The sequence below is a fragment of the Colias eurytheme genome, chromosome 20, assembly GCF_061535395.1.
Source record: "Colias eurytheme isolate Ceu_HAF_F1 chromosome 20, ilColEury1 Martin Lab GWU primary, whole genome shotgun sequence".
Lineage (NCBI taxonomy): Eukaryota > Metazoa > Arthropoda > Insecta > Lepidoptera > Pieridae > Colias > Colias eurytheme.
The window spans coordinates 5767876-5795591 of NC_142999.1; the positions used below are offsets into that span (position 1 = coordinate 5767876).

Sequence of the window (27716 nt, forward strand, 5' to 3'; positions counted from 1 at the left end):
TAACGCTAAAAAATCAATTACATAGCAAATACAATATCTCCATAAGCAACTCATTTATTAAATGAGTTCTAATAAATTAACTGTAAATTTAGAAATAATTTGGAAAATCCAAAAGTGCACGCCTCATAATTTTTTTTTAATAAATATTTATTAATTATTATTTTTGTTTATTTAATAACAATTAAACCACATCGAATCAGACCCTGAAAAATGAAAGGGTTCTATTCCTGAGCATACTCAAGCGTAAGAGAAAAAAAAGACACGATTAGTAAAGTATTTCGGTCGCTATCGTGTTAACAAGAAAAAGGATCCGCACATACAGACACACGGACGTCCAAGACAGAACTTTTTTAAACTGTTTTTTAACTAGTTTCTTTTTTCTTCATCATGGCCTTCTAAGGAATATTATAATGTGTCCACTATTATTATTTCTAACTGAATACTCTAATCATAGAGCAAAAACTCAAATTTAGTAAAGTTACTGCGAAACTTCGCTCATTTTAAAAATATTGTTCATTTAAGTGAATAAAATTCCTTGTATACTAAAACTTTTATTGTTAAAACATTCAATAATATTGTTTTTTTTTTGGTGCTGAATAAAGGGTATTTATTATTATTATTACACTCAGTTAAACTTTTTACCATTTTAGGTAGATAACTCTATACGTAGGTAATCTTTTGTCTTAATAAAATGCTATATTTGAATAAAGCAGTACTTATTAGATATAGGCTTACTATGAACGACAAATTTGGCAGGTGCTTTTTTCTATAATAACTTTTCTTGACAAACAAGAATCTAATTAGTCTGCAACTTATAATTTTCTTACGTGAACAACGATCTATTATTAGCCTGGAAATTGTATATGCAAATAAAATAATAATGTATCGAGTTTGAATTATAGTGGTCTTTAATATTCACACATAAAATATAATAAGGTAGACATTATCGATACTTTACTTTAGGAATACAAAAACAAAATAGATATTTTTTACAATGCAATAGCGCCGGAACAGATATTAATTTGTTAAGATTTATCTACTATTAATAATGCCAGTAAATTAGGATACAAGAATGGGTGGTAAAAAATGAAAATAACGTAAAAAAATACTGCATCTATCGCGATAGCCGGTAGGCTAGTAGCTAACCAAACAAAAACTCTGTCGTGTAAAGTAGCTAAGTACATATTTGGTGTAAGAATTAATTATTGAACAATAACAACTCTCTTTATAAATAACACAAATATATTGGCTTCATGATTCATTTTGACGAATGTCATAAATATTTGAACTATTTATAAAAATGGCAATTTTTCGGCAAAACTAGTTGTACTTCCATCACGGACCGGTTTTCTAAATATGTTATGGGATACGATGATTCACTATGATAATGCAACTGTCTAGTTTCTGAGTTTTAATGATATACTAGCTTCCGCCCACGACTTCGTACGTGCATCCCCGTTTTTCCCCGTTCCCGCAAGAATTTCGGGAAATCCTTTCTTAGCGGATGCCTACGTCCTAACACCTACCTTCATGCCAAATTTCAGCCCGATATGTCCAGTGGTTTGGGCTGTGCGTTGATAGATCACTATATCAGTCACCTTTGAGTTTTATATATAATATAGATTATATGTACCAATTAAATATATGAAATAAACTTATCAACCAAAAATAATAGGGGGAAATTTTTAATATGAAATAAATAATTCGCGGGGAGGGACTGTTGACTCTAATTTCGACATTAACATACTACCTACAATCTAGATAAATAATAAAATGGGAACACGATGAGTCTTCATCGACTCTATTATAATTTTACGTACAAAAATTCCTATATTTATAAATTTGCAGCCAATCAAGGGCGTCGCCAAGGGGGGGCAGGGAGGGGCAGCTGCCCCCCCCTAGAGATTCTAAAAAAGTTAAAAATTTTGATCGCTCTTCCATGCACGACGTGTACGGTAGAGCGATCGTTTAGCAGCCTCAGGAGACTAAAAACCTGGCTAAGAAGCACTATTATATAGTGAAAATCGCCTCAATGGTTTGGCCATGATGAATGTGCATCGAAAACTTATACATGGAAACTTACAAGATTTTAATAATAAAGTGGTCGAGAAGTTTACAATGAATCCCCGAAAATTATGTTTTAATTAACCTAATACAAACAACGACCCCTATAGGCTATAATATTAAAATCTGGTAATTTAAAAAAAAAATACGCTGTACGCTGTACATTTATTCAAATTCAAACTCCTTTTTTTATTCTATTTTTCTAATAAATGTTATTATAACTTATAATTACAAGTTTTTTATTGCATAGTCAAGAGCTCGTGCTCGTGTAGCTTTACACATTGGACTCTGTTCTGTCACAGAATATATACAGGATAGAGCAAGTTTTTAAAAACCAAACGGAAAACTTATTTTATGTGATTTTATTTTTTTACGGGCTCGGCTCACAAAAAAAATCAAGCATCTACCGCAATAATTGACGTCACCATGAGTAAAAATCTCATCGTACTCGGCGATAGGTGAAAATTGAAAAAGTCATAACTCCGAAACTACGAAAAATCGCATAACATACATGGGGGTGATTCGGATAGCCCTCTAGGTCCTCTACCTCCTGGCTTCAGTATATCCATACTTCTTGGGACACCCTGTATGTATATTATTATATGTATAGTTATTAAAATCGCTGTAGATGTAAGGCTCGTAGTAGGTACAAGTGGAAAACTTCATGGGCTGTCGATTTCCCTACAATTCATACCTACTTTTCTCATTCATACAGAATGAGAAAAGTGTATGAATTGTAGTAGGTAAAGTCAACTTGCCCCCCCCTGCGCCATCGGCTGGCGACGCCCTTGCAGCCAATTTTAATATCTACTTAAGTAATAAAAATTTAAACTCATTCTTAAGTACAACATAACAAAAAAAAACTCAAAAAATACAAATAATTGACCAATAAATCGTAGATTGAGCACAAATTGCTCTATTATTGATTGTTATTACGTTCAACATTATCGCAATTTTCGAATTTGCAGACAAAGTATTTTATCCAACTTCCCTAAAAGACGGAGGTTTTCAATTAGTATCGTTTTTTTTATAATTTTTAATGAACTTAAATAACTCTACTTTAAGTACTTACGTGGTTAAAAAGTATTTACATAATTACTTTGAATTAAGAAATACCGAACCGATGAGGCGTAGTTAGTAATTTGGTTTGAAAATAAAACCTGTAAATAATTAGGAACTGCCTACTTTATGTACAAACAACATTGTGAAATAATTGGCCTATTTTACCTACAAATTTTTAGCACTTTCATATAATTATTTCGTCAACGTGTCAATGAAGAAATGTTGTTTACGTTGTATTTTAACCGACGTTTCAAAAAACTATGTTAGTTTACAAATACATAATTACCTACGCATTGTTTTTCTTCACTACATAGTATAAAACAAAGTAGCTTTCTCTGTCAATATGTCCTTTTGTATGCTTAAATCTTTAAAACTATGCAACGGATTTTCATGCGGTTTTTTTTAACAGATAGAGTGATTCAAGAGGAAGGTTTTAGTATATAATTTATTCGGTTTTAGACAAAGCGGGCGAAGCCGCGGGCGGTAAGCTAGTTTGTAATATAATCTTTAAGTTCTTTCGATCGGGTGTAGGCATAGGCTATGATCCATCCAAATGAAATTCAAGAAAAGAAACGAAGAGGATGCATTTATTGTATAGATATAATTGAAAATAACGCTATAAACATTATGAATTCTTTTAAAGCTTAAAATAATAAACATTGATGTTCGTAAAGTTGCTGCTATCCCAAATATTTATTATTCGCGTTAATTAACTGTGATTAAGTAACATTCCATTCTTTTAAGTTCAAAATATATTGCATAGGTACTTGAAATAAATATGTACCTAATATAACTTTAAAATATTGTCTACGACATAAAATGTTTAGAAATTTTCAGCTTATGAATCTATTGCAACATTTCTCATTTTTACGAGTTAGCAATTCAATTGTCTTTATTCAGTACCTAATGAATAAACAAAAATTATAAATTAAGCTTTTTCATTACCTAATTCGAGAAATTTCATATTATTTGTAGCACCTACAAATATTACTAACAATATACATAATAATTATTAATTTGAAGATAACGACGACTTTCATTCATTGCAAAGAATGCGAATGTTATTCATTTGATTAATAAACAATTACAATATAAAGTACAATGCTCACATAAAATGTCAAATTAACATAAAATTACCACTAATATGTATTTTACTTCTTATTGCTTCTTATACACAGTAAATTCCATTCAACGTATGCTGTTCATAAATTAAAACAAGTTTCATTTAAAGTTCATGTAATTCAATATCATACTAAGAACTAAAATTCACCACACCAAAAGCTCGCAAGTTTTATGAAATCGATGTACATTGCTTGTAAGTGTCATCTAACGATTCGGCATATCATAAGAACGCAGCAATGTACTGCTTTGTATTTACTATTTAAAGACGCATAGCCAGTTATTTTCATAATAGGTTATAAGTGATAGTAGAAATGTTACAAACGAACCAGCGCAACTTGTGTTCCAAATCGTAGAAAAAAATAAATTAAAAAGAAGACTACAGGAAAAAGGTCAATCCAAAAATTTAAAGCTTCGCCAATCTTTCAAAAGAATCTAAGATAGTAATTCGATATTCAAAACATAGATAACGATAAAATTGCACATTATGAAATCATGGACGTATAAAAAAAGACGGACGGTATATCGCCTAAAAATTGAGTGAAGCCTAGTAATGGCGGCGAAACATCCATGTGTGTGTGCCATGTTGCCATGGCAACAGCTGTCCTGTTGACAATGGCGGCTGTATTTTTTTCTATAAATTTTGCCGTAATAATTTTGTCATTAAAACATAAAAGAAATAACTTGCTTCCCTGTGGAATGTAATCCCTCGTGTTTTGTTATATAAAATTGTACTGTTGCGACAACATTTAACCACGCAAGACAGCATTTTAAATATTTTTTGTGAAACAGTGACGCAGTTCATCAGTCGGTAGTTCACGACGTAATGGCGGCCGACTAGCTTACTATGGTGAGAGTGTGTGCGTGTTTATTGTCTTTACACGATCGCTAGCTTACTATGGTGGCTTCACGTTGTTTGTTCGTAATACGGCGTCCGTCTTTTTTTATACGTCCATGATGAAATATAATATTATCTTTATTACAAAATATTATCTATTATAATAAATAGACCTGAAGGCTACTAAATATATAAATATTAGATAAGAATTAAAATATTCTTGCTTAGACTAATGGAAAAGTTCTGTAAATAACGGATATAATAGTATAAAAATCAAACGTGTTTTTAAATGAGCTTTTATACTATACTTGTAGTTCTTATGATAGTTGATGTATGATTGGTATTAAGTTTTATTTTAATTTGTAACGGATCCTTAAATTTATATTTAATTTAAGGAGAAGAAGTACATAAGAGAACGACAATTAAAAGAATATCGTTGCTCGTAGAATTTTATAGGTCTTGCAATTTCATAAAAGAAAGGAATTAAGGAATCTACTATACTGTGAAGTGGGTTTATATTGGATCCATGATTGAATAAAGGTTGTGTTAAACATGATTTTTAACATAATACTTTAACATCATTAATCATTTTTCCTTGACATAGACTTAATATAAATGTTACAATGAACAAAGAGTTATTTAGTGCACGAAACGTTTGATTTTATTGTTTTTATCAATTAATAACTAATAATTGATAATTTTTCGAATTCTGTATAAAGTATTAACAATCATCAGATTGAGATCTGATGGAATAATTATTGTTATGTAGGTACTTTGTGCGTATGATGAACTTGTGTTATGAAATTTTAGATTTTATAACATAGGTAATTAAATTTTTTGTAGAAACATTCGTGAAATATTCTTTATCAAAAGTGAGATTTAATACCTAGGTACTAGTTTTTGGTTTTATTCATTCAATTTTGCATTGGTAGAATAATAAGACATTCCACATTCGCATAAAATGCCATCTATTATTACAGAGTATCTTTTCACATTATGCTATAGAATATTATATATTATAGTCTATGCTATAGCAGAGCTTCGCTGAAATACAAGAATTTCACTTTGGTTTGTTTGTTATGTCGTCTAGTATAATGCGCTATATTGTTGATTGAAACACTAATAACACTGCAACTGTGCTACAATATTGTTATATAAACACGTACTTTAAATCATTTTAGACAGGCAAATAACTCAACACAATTTTTCACAGAAATTAATTACTGCACAACTCAATCAAGCTATCAAGGCATATGGTTATTATAGGCATTTTAAAAGTTGTTAGTTTTATAACACCATAAAACTATTATACGACAGGTGAATGACGATGTATGAACATAACTATCAAAAACTGGCTCGAATAATAAAAAGGTGCACAAAAAACTATTCAGAGGTCAAATTATGTACTTTATTTCAATGAAGGCATTCCGGTTAACGGTATTTTATACTAATTTTATGACTGATGGTTATATGATACCTAATTATACATGTTTTAAGATTAAATTAATTAAATTGAATCCTGAAAAAACATTACAAACATCATTATTCTGATACCTAGATAAAAAGGTATAGAGACATATTATATAAGAATTTTTTCTGTGTTTTATTACTAACAGCTAGCTTACCGCTTTGTCTATAACCTAATAATTTATATATTAAAACCCTCCCCTTGAATCACTCTATCTATTGTAAAAAACCGCATCAAGATCCGTTGCGTAGTTTTATAGATTTAAGCATACAAAAGGGACAAAGGGACAGAGAAAGCGACTTTGTTTTAAACTATGTAGTGATGATACTCATTAACTAAGAAGGAGAAATTTTTAGTATCCACATAATAAGTTTAATTGACCCAAAGAAATAAACTTACGAGCACAATATAGGTAACATTTTTTGTCGACGAAACATTCCTTTCATAAATATTCCGTCCCTCATTTGTGATTTAATCTACCGTCTTGGCTTTGGTTTCCAAAAAACCTGTTTATGTAGTTTCGCTTTTGAGTTTAAATTCTCGTTTGAACCACTCGTTAAATTCTCAAACTCAGGCACGCAACACCCTAAACAACTTTTTTTTTAATATAGACGAAATTTATGGCTTTAATTAGATAATTAATTTAAATATATTAAAATAATCTATACTTGAGCTACAATGTTTTAATTATTATGTCGAATATGAGAACTAGCTTTTTACCATATGCAGGTTTGAAATGAATTAAAAAATAAGTAATTAAAAGAATATGAAAAGCGTTACAAGTAAATTATACAAATAAGTTGGTTTCTATAAATTACAGTAAGATGCGATTGAATTCTTTTTTTTTTACAAATTGACTTTGAGTTTCGAAATTATAATTAAAAATGGTGAAGGTGGAAACAAATCTTAATATTTAGGTAATAAATATTTATATTTTACATAAAAGAAAGTCCTGATAGACTTATGTTTTTTTTAGATTTGTCTCTGTCAGGCCTAGTATGATAACTCAGAAATGCTTACAACTTTTAAAAAGAAAGTCAGTGCGAATCACCAGTATGTAATTCAAATTATCATTAATTTATAAGCGTGTGCAATTAAAATTAAAAAAAAAAAAACAGAAAGACATAAGTCAAATTCAAATTGTTGTAAGCACAAGAGTGACATTTTATAATAACTGATAATCTTATATATAAAAATGAATCGCAAAATGTGTTGGTAAGCGCATAACTCGAGAACGGCTGAACCGATTTCGATAATTCTTTTTTTATTATATTCCTTGAAGTACGAGGATGGTTTTTATGTAGAGAAAACGTAAATATGTACCACGGGCGAAGCCGGGGCGGACCGCTAGTCTTCTTATATATAAAAATGAATCGCAAAATGTGTTGGTAAGCGCATAACTCGAGAACGGCTGAACCGATTTCGATAATTCTTTTTTTATTATATTCCTTGAAGTACGAGGATGGTTTTTATGTAGAGAAAACGTAAATATGTACCACGGGCGAAGCCGGGGCGGACCGCTAGTTGCATATAAAAGCAATAATGTTTAATTACTACTATGGTTACTACTCTTTTATATTTTATAAAATAAAGTTATGATAATATTATGTTAAAAGTATATACATATTATTATGTTAAAAACACTCAGATAGGTAGGTACTTACATGAGTAGGTATATACCTACAATATTGTACGATTAGGCAATTTTATTTCATACGCATATGGAAAATTATTTATTAATTTATAATCTATTAATTACTAGGCATTCGTCAAGGCCAGTGTGCCTGCATAAAAAAATATAATCCTCAATTCCTGAACAGATAACATTGGATACAACCGTTAACCTAAAAGTGAAGTTATTTTTAAAGTGCTAAAAGACGCAATTGGTAAACTTTTAAAGTACAAAAAATAAAAAGCAACAATTAATTTAAAGTTCAACAGCAATTGTTTATTTGTTTAACTTAAAATAACCGTCGAGTACATTTACCAAAATTAAACTGTGTAAATGTCTACATTGTGTCCATATTGCTTTCAAACTTAGCGGACGAATAATATTCACCTTCGGAAAACGTCTTGAATAAAACACAAAAGATTGAAAATGACTATTCAATCTTAAATCGATACATAAGTAGACCGGTACCGACCTACATGAATATTTGATTTTAAATTAATTAGTGGGTATAAAAATTAACTGACGTCTCGTCGGCTGGCTGATCATTACACTATTGGCTCTTAAGTGAGCACAACCATTAGCATCTTTCTAACATCGAATAAAATGTGATACAACGAGTCTAACACGTGGATTTTTAAAGATTCTACTGTTCTAACAACCGTAAAAATAACTAATCATAAAATTAATTAATATTATGAAGATCCATAAACGATTTTGCTAAAACAACATTATAGGCCTATAAATATCACATTAACAAATAATAGTGTAATATAATATCGAGCACTAGTTAGCTAAAGTGAAGTGTATTGAATGAATTATTTTTTATATAAATAAGCGGTTTGATTTTTGTTTAATAATTTTATGTTATTTTACTAAAATGTCACCGCAGAAAAATCCGGAGAAGCAAGCAGTCAGTCGGTCAAGGATTGTATTATCACAGGTAAGATTTTTTTATTTTGTTATTATTTATTAATATTTAATATAAACCTATAATATAGTAATAAAATTTTTTCAGCTATGACGATATAGAGTATTAATATGTTCTTTACTTTTTAAATCACTTCATCATGGCTACCTCGTTTTGAAAGCTTCTTCCGATGCAAATTAAAATAAATTTTACTATATATTTAAGAACACCGGTAAACGTTAAGTAATAATTTGAGTACTTATTTGTATTTTTAAGGCTAAGTATAACGTTAAAAACGTTAAATAATAATAATTTAGTGTCACTGTCTTCTATTTGTAAGGACACGCGGTAGAAAATGTAATTCGTAAAAGTTCGTAAGTTTGTAAATAAAAAAATTTGTTAATATTTCCATATTGATACTTGAGATGGGAAAATAAAATTACAGTTTACAACCGAATGCAGTCGGTTGAAATATAATTTGTATACCAGATTACATAATATAATACTTAGGTAATATGAGGAGATACCTAGTAGGTAGGCTGTGTGATGTTTCGTTCTGTTATATAATATTACTAAATATCTTCTACTATCAAATGCAATTAAAATGTATTTAAATTCAGTCTTTCCTTAAATCGTTTGATAAACGTGTTGAACTTGATATAAATATCTACTTTATACTAACTATCGCGGCTTGTCTGTGAAGTCAAAGAAATTTCCCATAGAAATTAGATGTTTTACTGAGGTAAAAAGTATCATAAATCACTCTCTTGTTTCCTAACTAACTCCAGAACTAAAAATATATAAATCGCTCCGTCGCGACGTGATAGAAAGACAAACAAACATACTGTGACATCTTTAATAGATTATAGTATCATCTAAAACGTGTACATACTTTTATCCTATTGGATAAAATAATCATATGATAGGTATTATACACACCTTTTATTTAAATTCATATAAAACTGCAATTTACATTCTAAATTACTGTTGTGTCCGACGTTTCTGTATTATAGACACAGATTCAGATTATACAGGGAAAAACCACAAACATATAACAGATACAGATAACATTTTACTGTATCAGGTAAATCTTACTGAACGAATCTGCGAAAATAGTCCAGCCCACATTCACATGTTAAATTGATTACACCTATATTTTCATGGTAATGGAATAAATAATTAATGAGTACCTTATCTATGAATAGCACAGGTTTCTTCCGGTGACGAAATATTTAAAACTTGTCCAATGTCCATCAGTCTTAACATTTAATTAGGTGTGATAGCCATAAGCGAGTTTTCTTGAATTTTAAAACTTCCATATCTAAATCAAATTTTCAAAAGTTATCTTAATTGGATTCAATATTGCTACACACCTCAGAGATGTATACTTAGAACATGTTTTTAAATATAATAAAAGACCACATATTAGAAACAAGATATGAAAAAACTTGTGATATGAAAAAATGTTTTATAGACACAACTCAATTTTTTTAGTTATTTAACTCAAATTTCGTTGCCTTATCGATGATCCGGTTTATTCATTAACATTCAAAATATTAATATTTTCTAACAATTTTTTGTGGAAAAAAATATTGTTAGATTCATACTTTTCTCACGGATTGAAGGACGTCTTATCACACATTAGTCGTAGTTATTATTGTTTTCTGTGCAAATAAAAAGTTTCTGCCCTATAGGTATTATTTTTGTTTCGAATTATTTATTCCATGTTAGTTCACATTTTATTGTTATCAGCTTCTGTTTTGACCGTCGGATCTACATAAATAGGACAAACTAGGCCCTTGAAATTACTTTGAATATATTACGACCCAAATATTAACCTCGAACTTTGGTAACAAATCGTCGTGATCATTAATTGCCCTCCAATAAAAATCTATTAACTTCAGTCTATGGGGCCACACTTTCATAACATCTGTCGATATTTGAAAAATACGTAACTACTAGAAATCGTCGAGAAATGCATTATTTTATAAACACATTTAAAAAACAATTATTAATAGGTCCTATTAATTAGTTGATTAGATAATATAAATCAAATTCAAATTAATGCAAGAATGCCATAATTTATAACTTTATTATTTACTAGGAAATTCATTATGAAATGGACATGAATCAATTCCTAAAAATATTTTTTCTCTGTGGTTCTTAATATGGTTTCACTTGAGAATTGTTTAAATTACTGTTAGTCGAGGAGTCTGTTTGAAATCTTTATTGACTAAAACTTGTCTAAATCAATAATTTATTGTTTCCTAAACATCTGGCGGCTAATTTGAACTAGATTAAAGTTACATAACATATACATTACAGTACCTTACCTCAAATTAATCTTACAAACACTTCACACACTCCAAAATATAATTAATTTTCAGAAAAAAATTAAGTGATTGTATTGCAATATTCAGTTACTCAAATTAAATAAAAGTTTTTTTTTGTTATTAAAACCTGAATTTTTTCCAAATGTAGAAGAAAACACACATACCAATAATATATAAATAAAATGTTTTTGTATAAGCTAACAAGAAAAACAAACCCGATAGATGAAATAAAAAATAACATTTTCAATGTTTTATTTATTTGTTTGCACGATGATGTTGTACTAAAGTCATTACACATGGCATAGGTATTATTATACTATTTATAAAATAAATAAATATCTATTGCGCAAAGAAAAAACTAATCAAGCTATGTTATTCAAAGTTATTATCTTAGTAATACGTTTATTGAATTTTTATTACCCTTGTTAACTAGTGCCTGTAAAAGATTTCACAATCATTTGCAACCGTTAAATATCGAAAACCGGATATTTTTTGTAACTGAATTATATCGTAGACAGTTTGTCTGTAGGCGGATCGAAGGCTTTGAGAGGTATTTAACCACGTTATATGTGTACAACCCGTACGAGTTAACTTGAGACTCGGCTGGAATGCAACATGTGTGATATATTAGTTTTTCCTTTAAAATCTTACTACTCAAAGTAAGAAAAACTGGTACTTACTTCCATTACATTCCATTATTTTATTTATTTTGGAGAGGAACTTAAAATATTACATTGAAAATAACGTTATCGTCTCAAGATTCGTACGGGTAATGTTATAACGTTCATAGACGCTACGGTCTAACGTACGTATTCTGAGCAGGTCAACCGATCATAGGTAGGCTCAAAAAACTGCACAGGTCTATTCCCACACACGCAGGTATACCAGTACATGTGGACCTGTCAGGTGTACCAAAATATACAGATACAACCAGTAGGGAAACTTCATACAAAATGTTCGAAATGGCTCACGCACACACAGAATGATGTCAATTGTGATAATATTATCCTTATGATTCTCGTAAACACGCTTGCTTGTGTGCGTGAGCCTTAGCGTGAGCCATTTCGAATGTGTTCTATTAAGTTTTCCTACTGGTTGTATCTGTATAACTATTGTGGGTGTACCGTAGCGTGTGGACAGCCATAGTTGCAAATATCTGTATAACTTATACAACCGTTGGTGTTTAAGTAATTAAAAATAAAAGTTATATTACCTAATTATTAACTCACATTACCTAACATGAAATAAACCAAATTTAAAAATAAATAGCCTGTTGTTCAGGTTACCTGATTTATTTTTGGAAACGAAAATGTCGAAATTAAATCAAGTTTATAGAATTGCTCAATATATATTTTTTTTCATACGGTTTATTTATAATGTATGTAACATGTTGGAGTAGTTGGTATGAAATATTGTTACGCGTTATTTAGTATTGGCACAGATAATATACCTACTTGTAGGTTTTGATTAGCCATGTACCTAATGAAAGTTACATAAAGCAAAATTTTAGATCAATATTTTAAATTTTTTGACATGTTATATAAAGTTACCAATTATATTATCATAACTAAAAAATCCATTAAGTTTTAAATATTTATTTCGATTTGTCGAATATTTTTACATAATCAAAGAAAGTTTCTAAATAGTCTGGTAAATAAAAAAGTCGTTTAATGCTCCAGACTCTATATTCAATAATTATTAAAATCAATTACCTATTTTAATGTCAATATTAATTATTGAAGTACTCATACGTAAAATACTGACCGGATACAGTTGCGTTTGATCGACAATTAGTTCAGATTACAATACGATAATTGATAAGTAATTAGTAATTGCATTCGCACGCACTGTGTTCGCATTACAAATAAACTAATTGACACAACTCCAACACTTTTATAAATAATCGAAAAGTAACTCGTCACTACGCAGTTTATATATAGACGGAAAATATTATGTAAAATAATAAGTATCATTAAGTATTTATTTAAAGCACATGCAATGGTTAAAAATAATTATAAATAAATTCCTTGCATATTTAAAACGTCATGTCGTAGATTATTACACAATATTATGCGTATGTACTTGTAGAGAAACCTTAACAAAAACTATATTTACATATTCAGTACAGTTAAACTAATCAACATGTCGGATTTGATTGAACTTTTTATTATTTGCTCAAGGCGCGGTGGCTCATATAATTAATTACTGTTGGATCACATTAAAATTTTACGATAATATAAACTGGGATTCTATGAGGAAAACATATTCTTACATATTTTAAACATTATGTAATATTTCTTTACTTAAATTGTAATTTGTGTACAGGAGAAGTTTCCTGCTTATTGAACACTTAACGATACCAGTTCTTATTCGTTCTTCTATTCCATATTTACTTGAAACGAAACTTTAATTAACTAATTTAGTAATGATTTATGAAAAACAGTTGGACAGAATATTTCATGGATGGGTAGACACGTATTCATTAAATTGACTGGTGACTTGGTTCATTCACATTCACATTTTTTGTGTTTGTACTTTCATTAATGTCAAATGTTTTGATTAGATTATATCTTTAGTATATAATCATTCATTGAGATAAAACAGCTTCGACATATAGCATGTTTGGTTACTTTTTATGATAGTAAATCCATACGTCATCAGGTGTTACAAAGTAAAAGTAACAGCTACTTAATATTCCTCCTACAAAATTATCTACAATTTATTATACAAACTAGGGTATTTTCATTGGTTCGTTCATTTATACGCCCCTACGTTCCATTTGAATGGATGTTTGCGCAAAATTACTTACATTTTACGTTACAACACTCACGCGATACAGTTATCGGTTACTATTACCGTATTACTAATAGAAACATACAATACGTATCTAAAAAACAACATTAGTACCTCAGTGATTGATTTATAACAGCACGCACAAATCAGCGAATTAATGAATCGAAATGAAGTTGATTCATTTGAAAATTATACGGCGTGATGCATGAGCGATTGTGTGCCCCTTTTTCCTAAATTTTTAGGTCACCAGTGAAATCGTTGAGAATAACACTAAAATTATTAACACATAGGTACTGAAAATAAAATTAAACTAAAGAATATAAATTAGATCAAGGAAAAAGATTGTACTTTTAAAAAATCGATACGATTTTGGTCCCCTACATTTGTTCAAAAGAACATTACGCGATTGCAAGATAAGGTTTTTATTTTTTTGCAACACGATCAAGCTGGTTTTAATTCCGCGAAAATATAAATAAATTGTGAGATTTTAAAGATAACAAAGTAAATTGATTTTTTAAAAATGGGCACTTGAAAGTCAATTTAAAACTACCGTCTCTATCTAGATTTTTGTGATAACATGGCAATATTTTTATTTAGCAAACAGATAAAAAACACCAGCTTATAAAATGTATTTAAATTCAAAGATTTCACAAATATGTATAATGAGAAGACAAATATATAGGATGTCTGTAGATATTTTTTGATGATGATGAAAATTTTTTTATCTGTAGGTAGGTACTTACCGATCTGTCATATAGAGACATTTTTTTATCTTATAAAAAAAGTGAACATTTTATTATTTATAATTTAAATGCACACTTTTCACATAATTTTTTGAGTTACATTTATTATACAAATAATTTTATTTGTGTCTTGAAATGCATTTAAAAATACATTGGAGTTACCATACTTTTTTTGACTAACGTTTGAATAAGGCTAAGGCATGTAAACAGTAATTTATACAATTATATTTTACAACATAGGGTATATTTTGTAGGTATAATAAAAATAGGTCATTAAATATTTTAACTTGTTTACAATTTGAACTTTAAATTAACGTCAATGCGGAATACGGATATGTACTTAAATTATTTCTGTTTTTTGTTTTTATTAAAGGCTAGGCTCGTCCTTGCTTTGTTTTGTTTCACCAAAATGATAGTCTATGCACATCAGGCTTTATAATGTTGCTACTGTTTCTTATAATACTACGCTCAATCATAAAATTTTTTAACTAATTAAAATGTAGGTACCTATAGAGAGATAATCCTATACCGCCACATATCCTACGAAATTCTTCAAAAATTGTGTCATAATAATTAATGTTCTAAAAAATACAGTAAGTAGTAGGTAGGTGTCGTTATACATATATTTTATATTACGCTAAGACAAACAGGAGCGCTGCCACGTGAGTGAAACGGCGAAGCGCAGCTAGACATTGATAAAAAGAATAATAAAATAATCGAATGGAACACAAATAGTCACTTAGTCTGGTTAAAAACATAATAACAACAACAATACAGTAGGTAATTTAATTCCCAATTACCTACTTTAATCATACGAATTATTTCATTAATCGTACAACCGATATTCTAGCCTAATTCAATAAATACAGTACCTACATTTAAATGCATCTATCCGGTACCTAATAGCAAAACAATTAGAACATTACAAAGGAATAAGTTACAGAAACGTAGTATTTCTTTTGTTTCAAACAAAAACAAAATGAACACATTGCTCTGTCATAGTATAAAGATAAAGAATTTTTCTTTATACTATGGCTCTGTGGTATAATGCATCATTTTGCTCCTATTAAAAGACAGTAATAACGAATTGATTAAATGCATCATTGCCTTTCGTTTTTGCTAGGCAGCTGTGTTTATGAATATGTTTCTGCGTGAATTTTTAAACCGATTCGTTTAACAATACGTTAGTCTTAGACGTTAGTTTAACAATGCATCGATAAGGCAAATTGTGTTTGAAAAATTACAACGGTCTGAATAGTTAATTGACAAGTGATTTTTGTAAGCATGTTTATGGAATTAATATATTATCTTTTATACGTCCAAGGGTTGGTTTTCGACAATGATTCGACTCTAGATAGAATATGTTGATAAAATACCAAGTTTTTAAAATACACGAAAGCATGTAAAAAGAACAGATATTATGCGACACGTAAATAAATAAAAAAATACGCCTTACTAACAAGCCTTCTCGATACCTTATTAATAGCATTCTGTACGCATACCTTCGCATATGAGAAGTATAAATAGTTTACTCATTAACAAGATTATTGGATTATCGAGATAGTTGCTTTAATAAATACCTTGTAACGATAATTTTATGAAGTACCTAGTACATAAGCGTTATCAAACAAAACTTAAACACTCCCATTTTCAGTAAAATTTGGTATTTACAGCTTGTTTCAAATGATTTTTTTTTATATTTCAGGTGTTAGCATGCCTCGCCTTGGACTTTTTACTTATAGGCCTGGGCATGTCTATCAGCTTTGTGACTATGGTCTTACCTGACGTTCTAGATGCTAAGGAGGGACTCTCACTCAACAAAAGACAGGCGTCATGGTTCGGTAAGTTTTTTTTTATCATTTTTGTTATTTTAATTAAATTTTACTTGACAACATATTATTATTTCTGAATTTATTTTTTATATTCTTAAGCTTGGATTGGTTGTATAATATCGAATATTTAATATTTATGATCACTTATTTATATGGAAAACTTTTCAAACCAGTTTGTATTTGGTAATGAATGAAAAAATGCCTGTTATATAATAGAAATGGTCTATGATTTCAAAAGAATAAAATATATATACAGAGAAGTCTGACTATCACGCTTTTTAAATGAATAATTTTAATGTGTTCACATCATTGGCATGCTCTCTACGAAACTACAATCTATAACCTCTACGACCGGGGCCTACGGTCAAAATTAGAAAGTTATAATATAAATAAAATTGTATAGTGTGGTACTTAGACGGTTGATAATAATCTAAGACCATAATATATAAATTTATAGGTAGACGATACTTTTAAATTGATTAAAGTAATCATCTGTTGACTCTTACAAACCATAGTAATAATTTATAGAGCATTAATAAGTTAATGATTATAAAAAATTAGTTGAATGTCTATCTCGTCGCAGTTTGTTAATACTTAATAGTGTTGCCATGTAAATGATCAATAAATTTTTATTAGTGTTATTACATGTTATTTATAATAATTTAGAATTTGTTTACTTAATGATGACTGTTATTATATAATTATTAATTATGCTTTGGCTTCTGTATGATTACATTTTAAAGTGTAACTTTTAAGCTACTGTTAATAAAATGATTGTTGTAAAGCATTTTGTGTAGATACATTTGTTTAAATAAAAATAAATCTCAAAGGGTAAGGTTTTGGTATACGTGGACGGTGGAATAGTTTTTGAACTCATTTTAAATCGAAGAATAACACACATCGAAATAAATTATAATTAATTTATACTATACATTAAGCTCGTTCGTCAAAAAGATATAAAAATAGAACATACAAATCAATCACTTAAATATTTAATTTCTCACGATCCATTTATGTCTCCAGTAGATTTACGGATTTTGATAAAAAATAACCATTAATTAAGCAATCAAAGGTTTTTATCTTGAACTTTATATGAGTTAAGAAGTCTTTACGGTGTCAAATTTTATGGCATAATAAAATTTTACCATTTTAATTGATCTAAGCAATACAAATTGATTTCATAATAGAGCAGTGTATCTAATCAATATCTATATTTTTACAAAGAGTAGGCTCGTAATGATCTCTGATGATGAAAAGTGCATAATGTAGGTAGATTTTTCTATTAGTAATAGAATATCTTACTGAACAAAAAAATATATATCTAAGGTATACATTTTGGGACTCGATATTGAAATAAATCTCCTGTTATTCATATTATTATTATTTTAATTGACTTTCATAGAAATAAGAATAGAGTCCAATGCAATGGTATTTCAAACACATGATTTTAATATTACATATTATATCCTATAGGATAAATAGATTTTCTGTATGACTTCCTAAAATGTTTTTTTTTTATTCTGAAACTTGGAAATGAGTCTAGACCAACATTTTCTAATGTTATCTAGCACTACAGATTGAATATATACTAATACCAATTTTCTCAATACATCTAAATAATTAGTAATTACTCCACTAATCCCTATAACGAATCCATCCAACTCATTTACCATATGATTATTTCAGGTAGCATGGCGTTTCTTTGCCAGCCGCTGGGCAGCATATTCTCAGGCCCACTGCTGGACTACTTCGGGCGAAAGAAGGCTCTATTTCTAGTGAACATACCGCACTTAATTGCGTGGCTATTGATGTACTTCGCTTGGGACGTGCCATCACTGTTCATCGCCAACGCATTATTGGGTATCGGAACTGGAATCATGGAGGCGCCTTCGGTCACGTATGTGGGTGAAATTAGGTAAGAATTGTAACCAAATTATATTACTTATACATATCACTAAATACAAAGTTCACTACAAAGCGGACGAAACCGCGCGCGGCAAAGCTAGTTTTTTTTTAATGTTAATGAACACTAAGGCATCGATGCTTTTTAATTTTTATATACATACATAAATAGATAATAAAAAGAGCAATTTCTAGTAACCAATTTGAAGGACCACACCAGTGGCAATAGTAAAATTAAATCGAAAACAAAACTTGTATTAAGAAATTGTTAGATCTTTGATGCCGAGTCTACTGTGACTAACGCTTTTTCTTTTAATAAAAGCGCTGCTATTTCAACTAATAACTAACTATAAACTTTCATTGATCAAGTGGAAAATTTATAACTATATCAAATTATTAATTCCCCGTTTATGTCATATTTACCAGTTGGAAATTAATAGATGGTGCTTTACACCGACCATAAAACCGGCCTTGGCCCAATAAAATGTATTATCGTTATAATATTTAAACAAGATTTCCATTGATTATGTGGTGAATCATTTGTTATTGTCCACAACTTGTCGTTTCTAACTCTACATTGATTTATTTCGTATTTTAACTAAATTTATAAATTCTCGGTAGTTATTATGTTTTGCATACCGTGTTTGAAGCGTGCTAATAATTTATTTGAAATGTAATCTGATTCGATGAAGATTATTTTATTATCTATGCTAGAGCCTACTACTTTACATAATATATAAAAACTATTGGAATCCTGTGTTTCTCATAAAAATTTATTATGCTTGTTATGTGTCTAATAGGTTAGAATCCATTATCAAATGAATATTATTCCTATTTTTGTAGTTCCTTTTTGTTGAATCATTGTGTTATGAACATTCTCAAATTTGTCATAGGTCAGTAGTATAAAAAAATAGATTTTTCATTTACGTATCTAATAAGTACAATGACAAATAAAATCATCCCTTTTAATATTATTAAATATTTAGTATCACAATTTTAAATTTTGGCTCTTGCAGTATACGTAAGTTTTGAGAAGATTCATTGGCATTTAGCTATTAGTCAGGACTTGTTCTAGACATGTAGTAGTAAGAGTTAAGACTAGTCCAAGATTTAAAGAGAAGATAAGGAAAAACATCCAATGCAAGATGGTAATCACAGCTTTACGTCTAAAATACATGTCATAAGCTTATCTATTACATGTATCTCCTCCATTAATATGATGTTTAATAATAAAATACATTTTCTTATTAAAAATTCAACAGTTCAAGCCGTTTAGAAGTGTTCCTAGATGTAGATAAAAATGTATAAATTAAAGGCCTGTTTCTAGATATCGTTTATATTTATTGACAGATATAATATTTAAGATCACTATCAATGATTAAACCACACTGTTCATATAATACACTAATCACCTTGTTCATATAATATTATCCTACTATTACTAACATATTTTAAAACTACTAAATACTAATCATTTGCACTTACTCACTACTAAAATAAAACTGCCAGCTAGTACTTTTCAAAAGAACGATGAAATGTGTGTTTTAGCAATGTTTTGATCCAACATAACTATTTATAGTAATGAGATATACATTAAAAGTTTATGGAATGGAAGGAATGTACTTAATTACTCTTTTTAACTTCAAGCCGCTCCTAACCAGCCCACACCTTTCTTATTAGTTACTAATTACTTCTACGATCTGATTACAGGCCAATTTTCTTTTTACTGGGAATCAAAGTTTGTTGATAATACCTTATTTACCAGCAGATCTTTCATGTAATATGTGACTTCAGCAATATGTAAATACCTACTGGTAGATACTACATACATTGTATTCATTCACTTATATCACAACTTATAATATGTCTCTGTTTGAATAAGTCTCCTCTTCCTTTTAACAGATGTATAAAAACTACTTAAAATTACAAACCCTGTTCACCGGGATTCTATAAAAAACGATATTTATTTTTACAAATATATTATATTGCTTTACTAGTTTCTAATTACTTAGATCGCAGAAGCATTAGACCGTGCAAATATCTGTTACGTTCTACATGACATATTTACGTGTAAATAAATAAATACTAGAGCTTTCTGTCTTTGGTATTAGTTTTTACTCCGGCACCTAGACATTTATGGTAATAAGAAGGTGACAAATTGCTAGAGATATTTTAATCGTGTAATTACTGTTTCATAATCTGGGTTTAAACGTTAACTACACGTAAGAAATATTGCAATATTTAATAGTAAATTTCCTCCACTTATACCGATTAATATCTTAATTAAATGTTGAAATTTACTTTCAACATAGGTATTTAGTTGATGTACCTGGTTTAGCAAATGGTGTTTACTGATGCCTACGTTCTTATTAACTTTATGCTGATGTGACACTGAAAATCGATACGTTATAGCCTAATACTATTCTGAGTGACCAAAGTTTGGGCTCACAAATCCACACTTTTATTTTTATTTCCGTATTTAATTAATAATATGTACTTATGTATATATACTGGTGATTTTTTAATTATTTTTCGTGTTTGCATGTGGTAAAATAAACGTTTATTTCTTTCTTGTTTCTGGTGCAACAATTGATAACTACAGGACAACTGATATTACGTACTAATTGCTCTGACTTTCATGATCTAGTAATGTAAAGTAAAATTTTCATGTATCAAACTGTATAGAATAACATGATCAAAATAAATAACAGATTCCTAATTCATTTTCTCGTAGACGTATGATATGTTATTTGTATGATATTTGTTTTCAGTGATCCTTCGGTACGTGGTATCCTTACAACGTTGACCAACTGTTTCACCTCTACGGGTATGTTCATCGCGTATCTTCTTGGAACAGTGCTGACTTGGAGACAGGCGGCACTTGTGTCGCTAACTATACCTATCGCCACAATGCTTTTAGTGTTATTCGTGAGTATTGATTATTTATTAATGAAATTTCGATACTAAATTCCTGAATCAAGTTATCTATAAATATTTATTTTATTATAGGTTAATCTGAATAGTGTGACTAGATTGTGACGCATAATGTTCGGAATTTGCTAAATGTCCATGTATGATTTTGTTTCATTAATGGCAATATTTTTCTTTATGTAGATTATTGGATTCAACATTTACATTTTTATGTTATGTTTTGTCTTATTTTTATACCACATTAGAAATACCAACCGGAAACTATATACATTACGAATAAAATAGCTCGTCTATGATTCAAATAATGTTTAAACAAAAAATTATTATGGCTTTATTTAATCGCGAAGCGTTATCACCAACTTGCTTGAGTTTACACATGACATAAACAGAGACCTAGATGACAATTCTCAAATTGATGTTATCTATACGGATTTTAAGAAGGCGTTTGATAAGGTGGATCACAATATTCTATTAATGAAACTTTTTGCCATTGGTATTAGAGGCAACCTCCTAAGATGGACGGAGTCCTATATAAAGAATCGAAGTCAAGCAACAGTACTAGGGGGTTACAGATCAGATTTTATTACAGTGACATCCGGTGTTCCTCAAGGTTCACATCTCGGACCGTTATTTTACAACGTATTTATCTATGATCTATATGAATGCTTTTTTAATTCTAATTTCCTCGTATTTGCCGATGACAAGAAGCTTTATAAAAAAATCTGCTCCATAGAAGACTGTCTCAAACTGCAAAGTGATCTCAATCGCCTTTCCCTTTATTACAAAAATAATAAAATATCGGTTAATATAAACAAATGTCAAATAATCACTTTTACACGTAAGAAGAACAATGTTATTATATTTGATTATAGATTAAATGATGAAATGCTTCAAAGAACAAATCAAATTAGGGACTTGGGTGTTATCCACGACACAAAACTGTCACATAATGATCATGTCGAGTATGTCATGCAAAAAGCTTATAAAAATCTAGGATTCATACTTCGCACTAGTGATGCATTTAATGACATTCTATGTTTAAAGGTACTGTATTTCGCGTATGTACGTACAGTGCCACAAACTTATCTGACCCGGTGGCAAAAACTGGAACTACGTGCCGCCATTTTGAAATGTCACATTTTCACAGACTTTTCATACGGAATATTTTGTTTATATAAAAGAAAGCGACATCAGTGACACTGTCACCGGGTCAGATAAGTTTGTGGCACTATAGTGTGCTCGAATTTGCGAGTTCTATTTGGCGTCCAATCTATCGTTGTCATATTGAACGGCTAGAAAAAATTCAAAAAATCTTTGTAAAAAAGCTAAATTTTTTATGTCAGGCTAATCCAGCTGACTATCTCGAATCTTGTGCACTCCACAAATTAAATACCTTAGAACAGCGAAGGGATATTATTGATATGATGCTCTTTTATGATATTGTAAACAATAAGTTGGACTGCCCGAATATTCTCAGCAATATATCTATTCAGGCGCCATCGCTCCGCACTAGACACACACACTTATTCAGAGTACCGCATGCATCAACCAAGCATCTGCAACACTCAGCTCTTTTTCGTTTGCCAGATATATATAATAATAAATTTTCTAATGTGGACATATTTAAGACATCTCGCTCAAATTTTAAAAAAGAAATCACTTTTTCCAATAATTCATAATAACTATTATATAATATAGGTTTCAGTACTTAATTTTTAGTTACTTAAAGTACATACATACATACTCTCATTCACACACTCACTCACAACAGACTACACACCATACCTACACCTACACTCATCACAATAGTATTTTGTTTATTATTTTAACGTATATCTTTTCCTCCTACTTTCTTACTCAATTTTCTTTGTCACATGTTTATTATAATAATTCTATTAATGGAATTCCTTTTTATTGGCGTATTGTTCAATTATTATGTAATTATTGTAAGAATAGCTGTAAGGAATCAGAAATAAATAAATAAATAAATAAAAACAGATCTAAATAAACACCACTGTGATAGCGATAGCTATGTTAATTTAACGAGTCGAAACGTTCTCAAGCCAACACTCGGTAAATTCCTCACAATTCCTAACATAAAAAGATAACCAAACCGCTAGATGAGTCCACATTAACCTTTTTTTAGGGGAAGTCGTATCACCCGTCAAACCCGTTGTAGCCACTTTTTAGATAGTTTCAAACATGGACACTGCATTGTTTTATTTAAAGCCCAACTTCAAGGACGCGACGAAAGAAAAAACGAATTTAAATGTATGGACAATAACCTCTGAAATTATGTTAGAGCTTACGATATTAGTTAGAATGAGTCTTCAACTTACAACTTACAAGCGGCTGGTAAAGGTCAGAAATTAAATTCAGACTACAATTATTCGTATTTTAAACATAGTGCGGCAATAATAGAAATTATATACAAAGACCGCATAGATATAATTATTATTGGTGCTCAAAAAAGTGGTTTATCCTATACCACCCTGTACCGTCATAAAATTAAGTTTTTCAAAATGTTGCAACATGCTAGATGATAAAATAAATATTCCATTAGGGGAAGTGGTATTTTTTATCGCATTAACCTTTCAAATAAAAATTGTTTGTTTTAGTAGATTTTTAACATAAAGTTGTTGCTAATCTATGCAATATGCATATTTGAATAAACAATGTAGACAATAACTATTTAAATACGTTTTATTGTGGTTGCACTTTTTCCCAGCATACCATGTTTGAATCCAATTTTTTTAATTGTTTAGAACGGACAATTTTCAATACGGACATGGCACCGTAGAAGAACTGTTGAAGTCATTTAAAAATTAACAATAAACATATTATGTATATTAAACATAAGTATAAAACATAATATATAACCCGTCACTTATGTCTATCTCAGTTTGTAACAAAATTAACATCCAATCCGTATAATTTAATCTATAAAAATGTACCGTCTTAGTTTTAGATAACATAAAAATCCACTTTGTTTAATCTAAGGTCGGTTGACAGCTGATAATCTATTAGATTCAGTGTTTCAAAACCAACCGACCTTGTAAGGGTTTATAAAAATATCTAAACATTATCTATTTCCAAATAACACTTCATTATAATATTACGATTTCTATAAATTTGGTACTTTCAAGGCCCTTTATAGAATTAAAGGGACCGTTATCTACTTTTAATCGGTTAAGTATTATGATATTAATTTGTTGGTTTATTAACAATTAAATGGATGAATTATGATGATATAGTTAATAGATAGAATAGAAGAACAATCATTATGGAATAAAATGCGAAGGATTAAAGCTTTTTTCGTTATACTTTATATATAGTTCTAAGAAATTTTACATTATAAACAATAGAACACAATAGGCAACATTATTAACTAATAAGTCCAAAGAAATACACTACTGACTATTTAAAATGCAAATATAAAACATTATAATATGCGTGAGTTCAACCTCCGACAAACAAACAAACATGTCTAATAGAATTATATGCGGCAGGTGGTTATTTTAATTAGGTATAACAAAATGACAACAACAAAAAAGCATAAACCTTTTTTGTTTACAAATTTTTTATAGTAATAATATATGGAGGAAAGGTTTGGTCGTTTGTTTATGTCGATTAAATTCAAAACTACTCGACCGATTAGTAACTTTTTATCCCGGGTCAACGAGGGTGATGCCCATTTAAAATTTTGACAAGAGTGACATCGCAGCATTGTTTTAAGCACTATAATTTTATTAACGAACTTAAATTCGAACTACTTTTTCAGGTCCCTGAAACTCCAATTTGGCTGATGTCCAAGGGTCGCCAGAAAGAAGCTCTCCGTTCACTGTGCCGTCTTCGTGGCTGGGCCCAACCTGAAGACGTGAAAGAGGAATTCGACCAACTCGTACAATACAATGATATTCTACAGCAGTGCGTCATTTGCGTCAAAGAAAGGCGATCAGACTTAGATCCTTGTGAACATAAGAATTACAACATTTTCAAGAGGATCGTGTTGAAGTTTAAATACGTATTCTTTGTTAAGGAGACGATGAGGCCTTTTACTCTTGTCATGGCGTATTTCTTTTTCTTCACACTGAGCGGCTTGCTACCCGTGCGACCGAATATGGTGAACGTATGCAGGGCCTTAGGAATGAAATTTGACCCTAAAACTATTGTCGTAAGTATAAATTAATACATATTTAGAAAACAATTTAGATGATTGTTGTGACATATTGTAGGTTTTGTTTATTAACATGATATCATCGTCATGCGTTGCATTGCATCTGATTCCATTCAAATGTAAGACATTCCTTTATTATCATAGTAAATACATATTATACAGTGCAATATTGAGTATGAAAAAAAAATTCTATTAATCTTTCCATGAATTGAATAGAAAAAGAAATAATGAATATTTTACAAACATTCCAAGTGCTATGTTCACATTATTCACAACATTCTATTTTCATTTCAGGTCGTCATTGGGGTTGTATTTATTGTGATGAATCTCCTCTCCGCAGCGATAGTAAAGATAATAGGAAAACGAAAATTAGTCTTATCGTCCCTATTTGCTACAGCACTCTGCAGCTTAGCTATAAGTCTATACGCACGTACAAGTCTTCCAGCAAATGTGTTCTCGTATGAAGCTAGCACGTTCCCGGATAAGAAGGAACTCTTGCCAGTATTTCTATTTATGATGTTGGTATCGTTCAGCAGTTTGGGAATACCATGGGTGCTTCTGTCAGAGGTCTTCCCATTTAGGTAAGAATTAATTCATAGGTATTTTATTTATTATATTAATTACCTACATTGAGTAACCTGTTTGGCTATTACTTTGATTTTCAAAGAAGCATTTATATTCTAATATGTATTTTTAGTAATTGCTAATGTCACATACACTGCAACAAAATAGAAACGTGTATTTTCTAGTTACAAAACATGCAAAAATTTTCTAGTTTATCGCTGCACTTGTATCTAAAAATGATAGATAATTTTTTTGAACATAATTCAGTTCGTATCTTAAATCATTTCGATATATACCTAATTCAATGCAAACACATTATTTTTCAGGAGCCGAGGATTAGCCACAGGTTTAGCAGCTGCCTTCAGCTATACTATAACCTTCATCGCTGCGAAAACTAATTACAATTTAGAAGCAAACTTCCATCTAAGTGGCACATTCTCGTTCTATGGTATAGTTGGTATCATCGGAACGTTCTACCTTTATTTCTATTTGCCAGAAACAGAGAGAAAGACATTAGTAGAAATAGAAGCCTATTATAAAGGCAAGCAGAAAATATTTGCCAACGATTTTTTGATAAATGCCTTCCGAAAGAAAACTTGCATCAATAATGATGTTGATAAACCTATGCTAGTCAAATAACTAGGTACCTACCTCAATTTTATGATGAATTACCGTGCACGAATTTTTTTTAATTATTTGGTATACTATGTAAGTAATTAATTGTACATTGAAGCTATGTTAGTTGTTACCTAAATAAATTAGATACAATTTAGTTTAATTAAGAAAATAAGTGTTCATAAGTTATTGTTAACTGATAATAAATACATTATATTTTTATAACTGCTTGTGTATTCATTTTGTCCATATCCTCAATAATTTATTACTATTCTATCTTTTAAAACTCTGAAGAAATCACGTGTTTCACCTTTTTTGGTTGTGGCCCACGTGGAGGGTCTACCACAGTGAGAACCGATTCCATGTTCATGAGTATGCGCTTTTTTTGTTACTTTTAAATCTAGTTTAAGTTTTTCTTCGTCTGTTTCGGATAGTATTTCTATTTCTTCATCATCCATGTTTGTTTCTGTAGTACTTTTCATGTGATGTAAGGCATCAATTTCAGACTTAGTGCTGACTTCTTCTTTGCAATCATTTTCATGGAATTCTGTAAAGACAGAATAAAACTCGTAGAGTAGTGTTATTGTATTGCTAAATGAGAAAGTTATATTGGTTTTGGTTAAAAGAAAGTCTAATCGTCTCATTAAGTTTATTTACTTTAAAGTTCAACTTAGGTGTTATAAACTAGATAACTAT

The 27716-nt window shown here is 29.8% G+C and overlaps 1 protein-coding gene across 6 annotated transcripts in view; it reads left to right on the forward strand.

The window, feature by feature from the left end:
* Window positions 1-27245, forward strand: part of LOC149899687 (facilitated trehalose transporter Tret1-like) — a 44477-nt gene extending 17232 nt beyond the window's left edge. For 2 of the 6 annotated variants that reach the window (XM_090113561.1, XM_090113563.1), the window contains exons 2-8: window positions 8958-9163; window positions 16705-16840; window positions 18518-18746; window positions 21505-21661; window positions 25446-25838; window positions 26136-26422; window positions 26732-27245. In XM_090113561.1, coding sequence (XP_089969687.1) covers window positions 9101-9163; window positions 16705-16840; window positions 18518-18746; window positions 21505-21661; window positions 25446-25838; window positions 26136-26422; window positions 26732-27044 — 1578 coding nt within the window. In that variant the 5' untranslated portion in view covers window positions 8958-9100 and the 3' untranslated portion in view covers window positions 27045-27245. Of the gene's footprint in view, window positions 1-8863; window positions 9164-16704; window positions 16841-18517; window positions 18747-21504; window positions 21662-25445; window positions 25839-26135; window positions 26423-26731 lie in introns of all 6 variants that reach the window. The other 4 variants (XM_090113560.1, XM_090113565.1, XM_090113562.1 and 1 more) reach the window with 4 other exon arrangements.
* The last annotated feature ends 471 nt before the right edge of the window (window positions 27246-27716 follow it).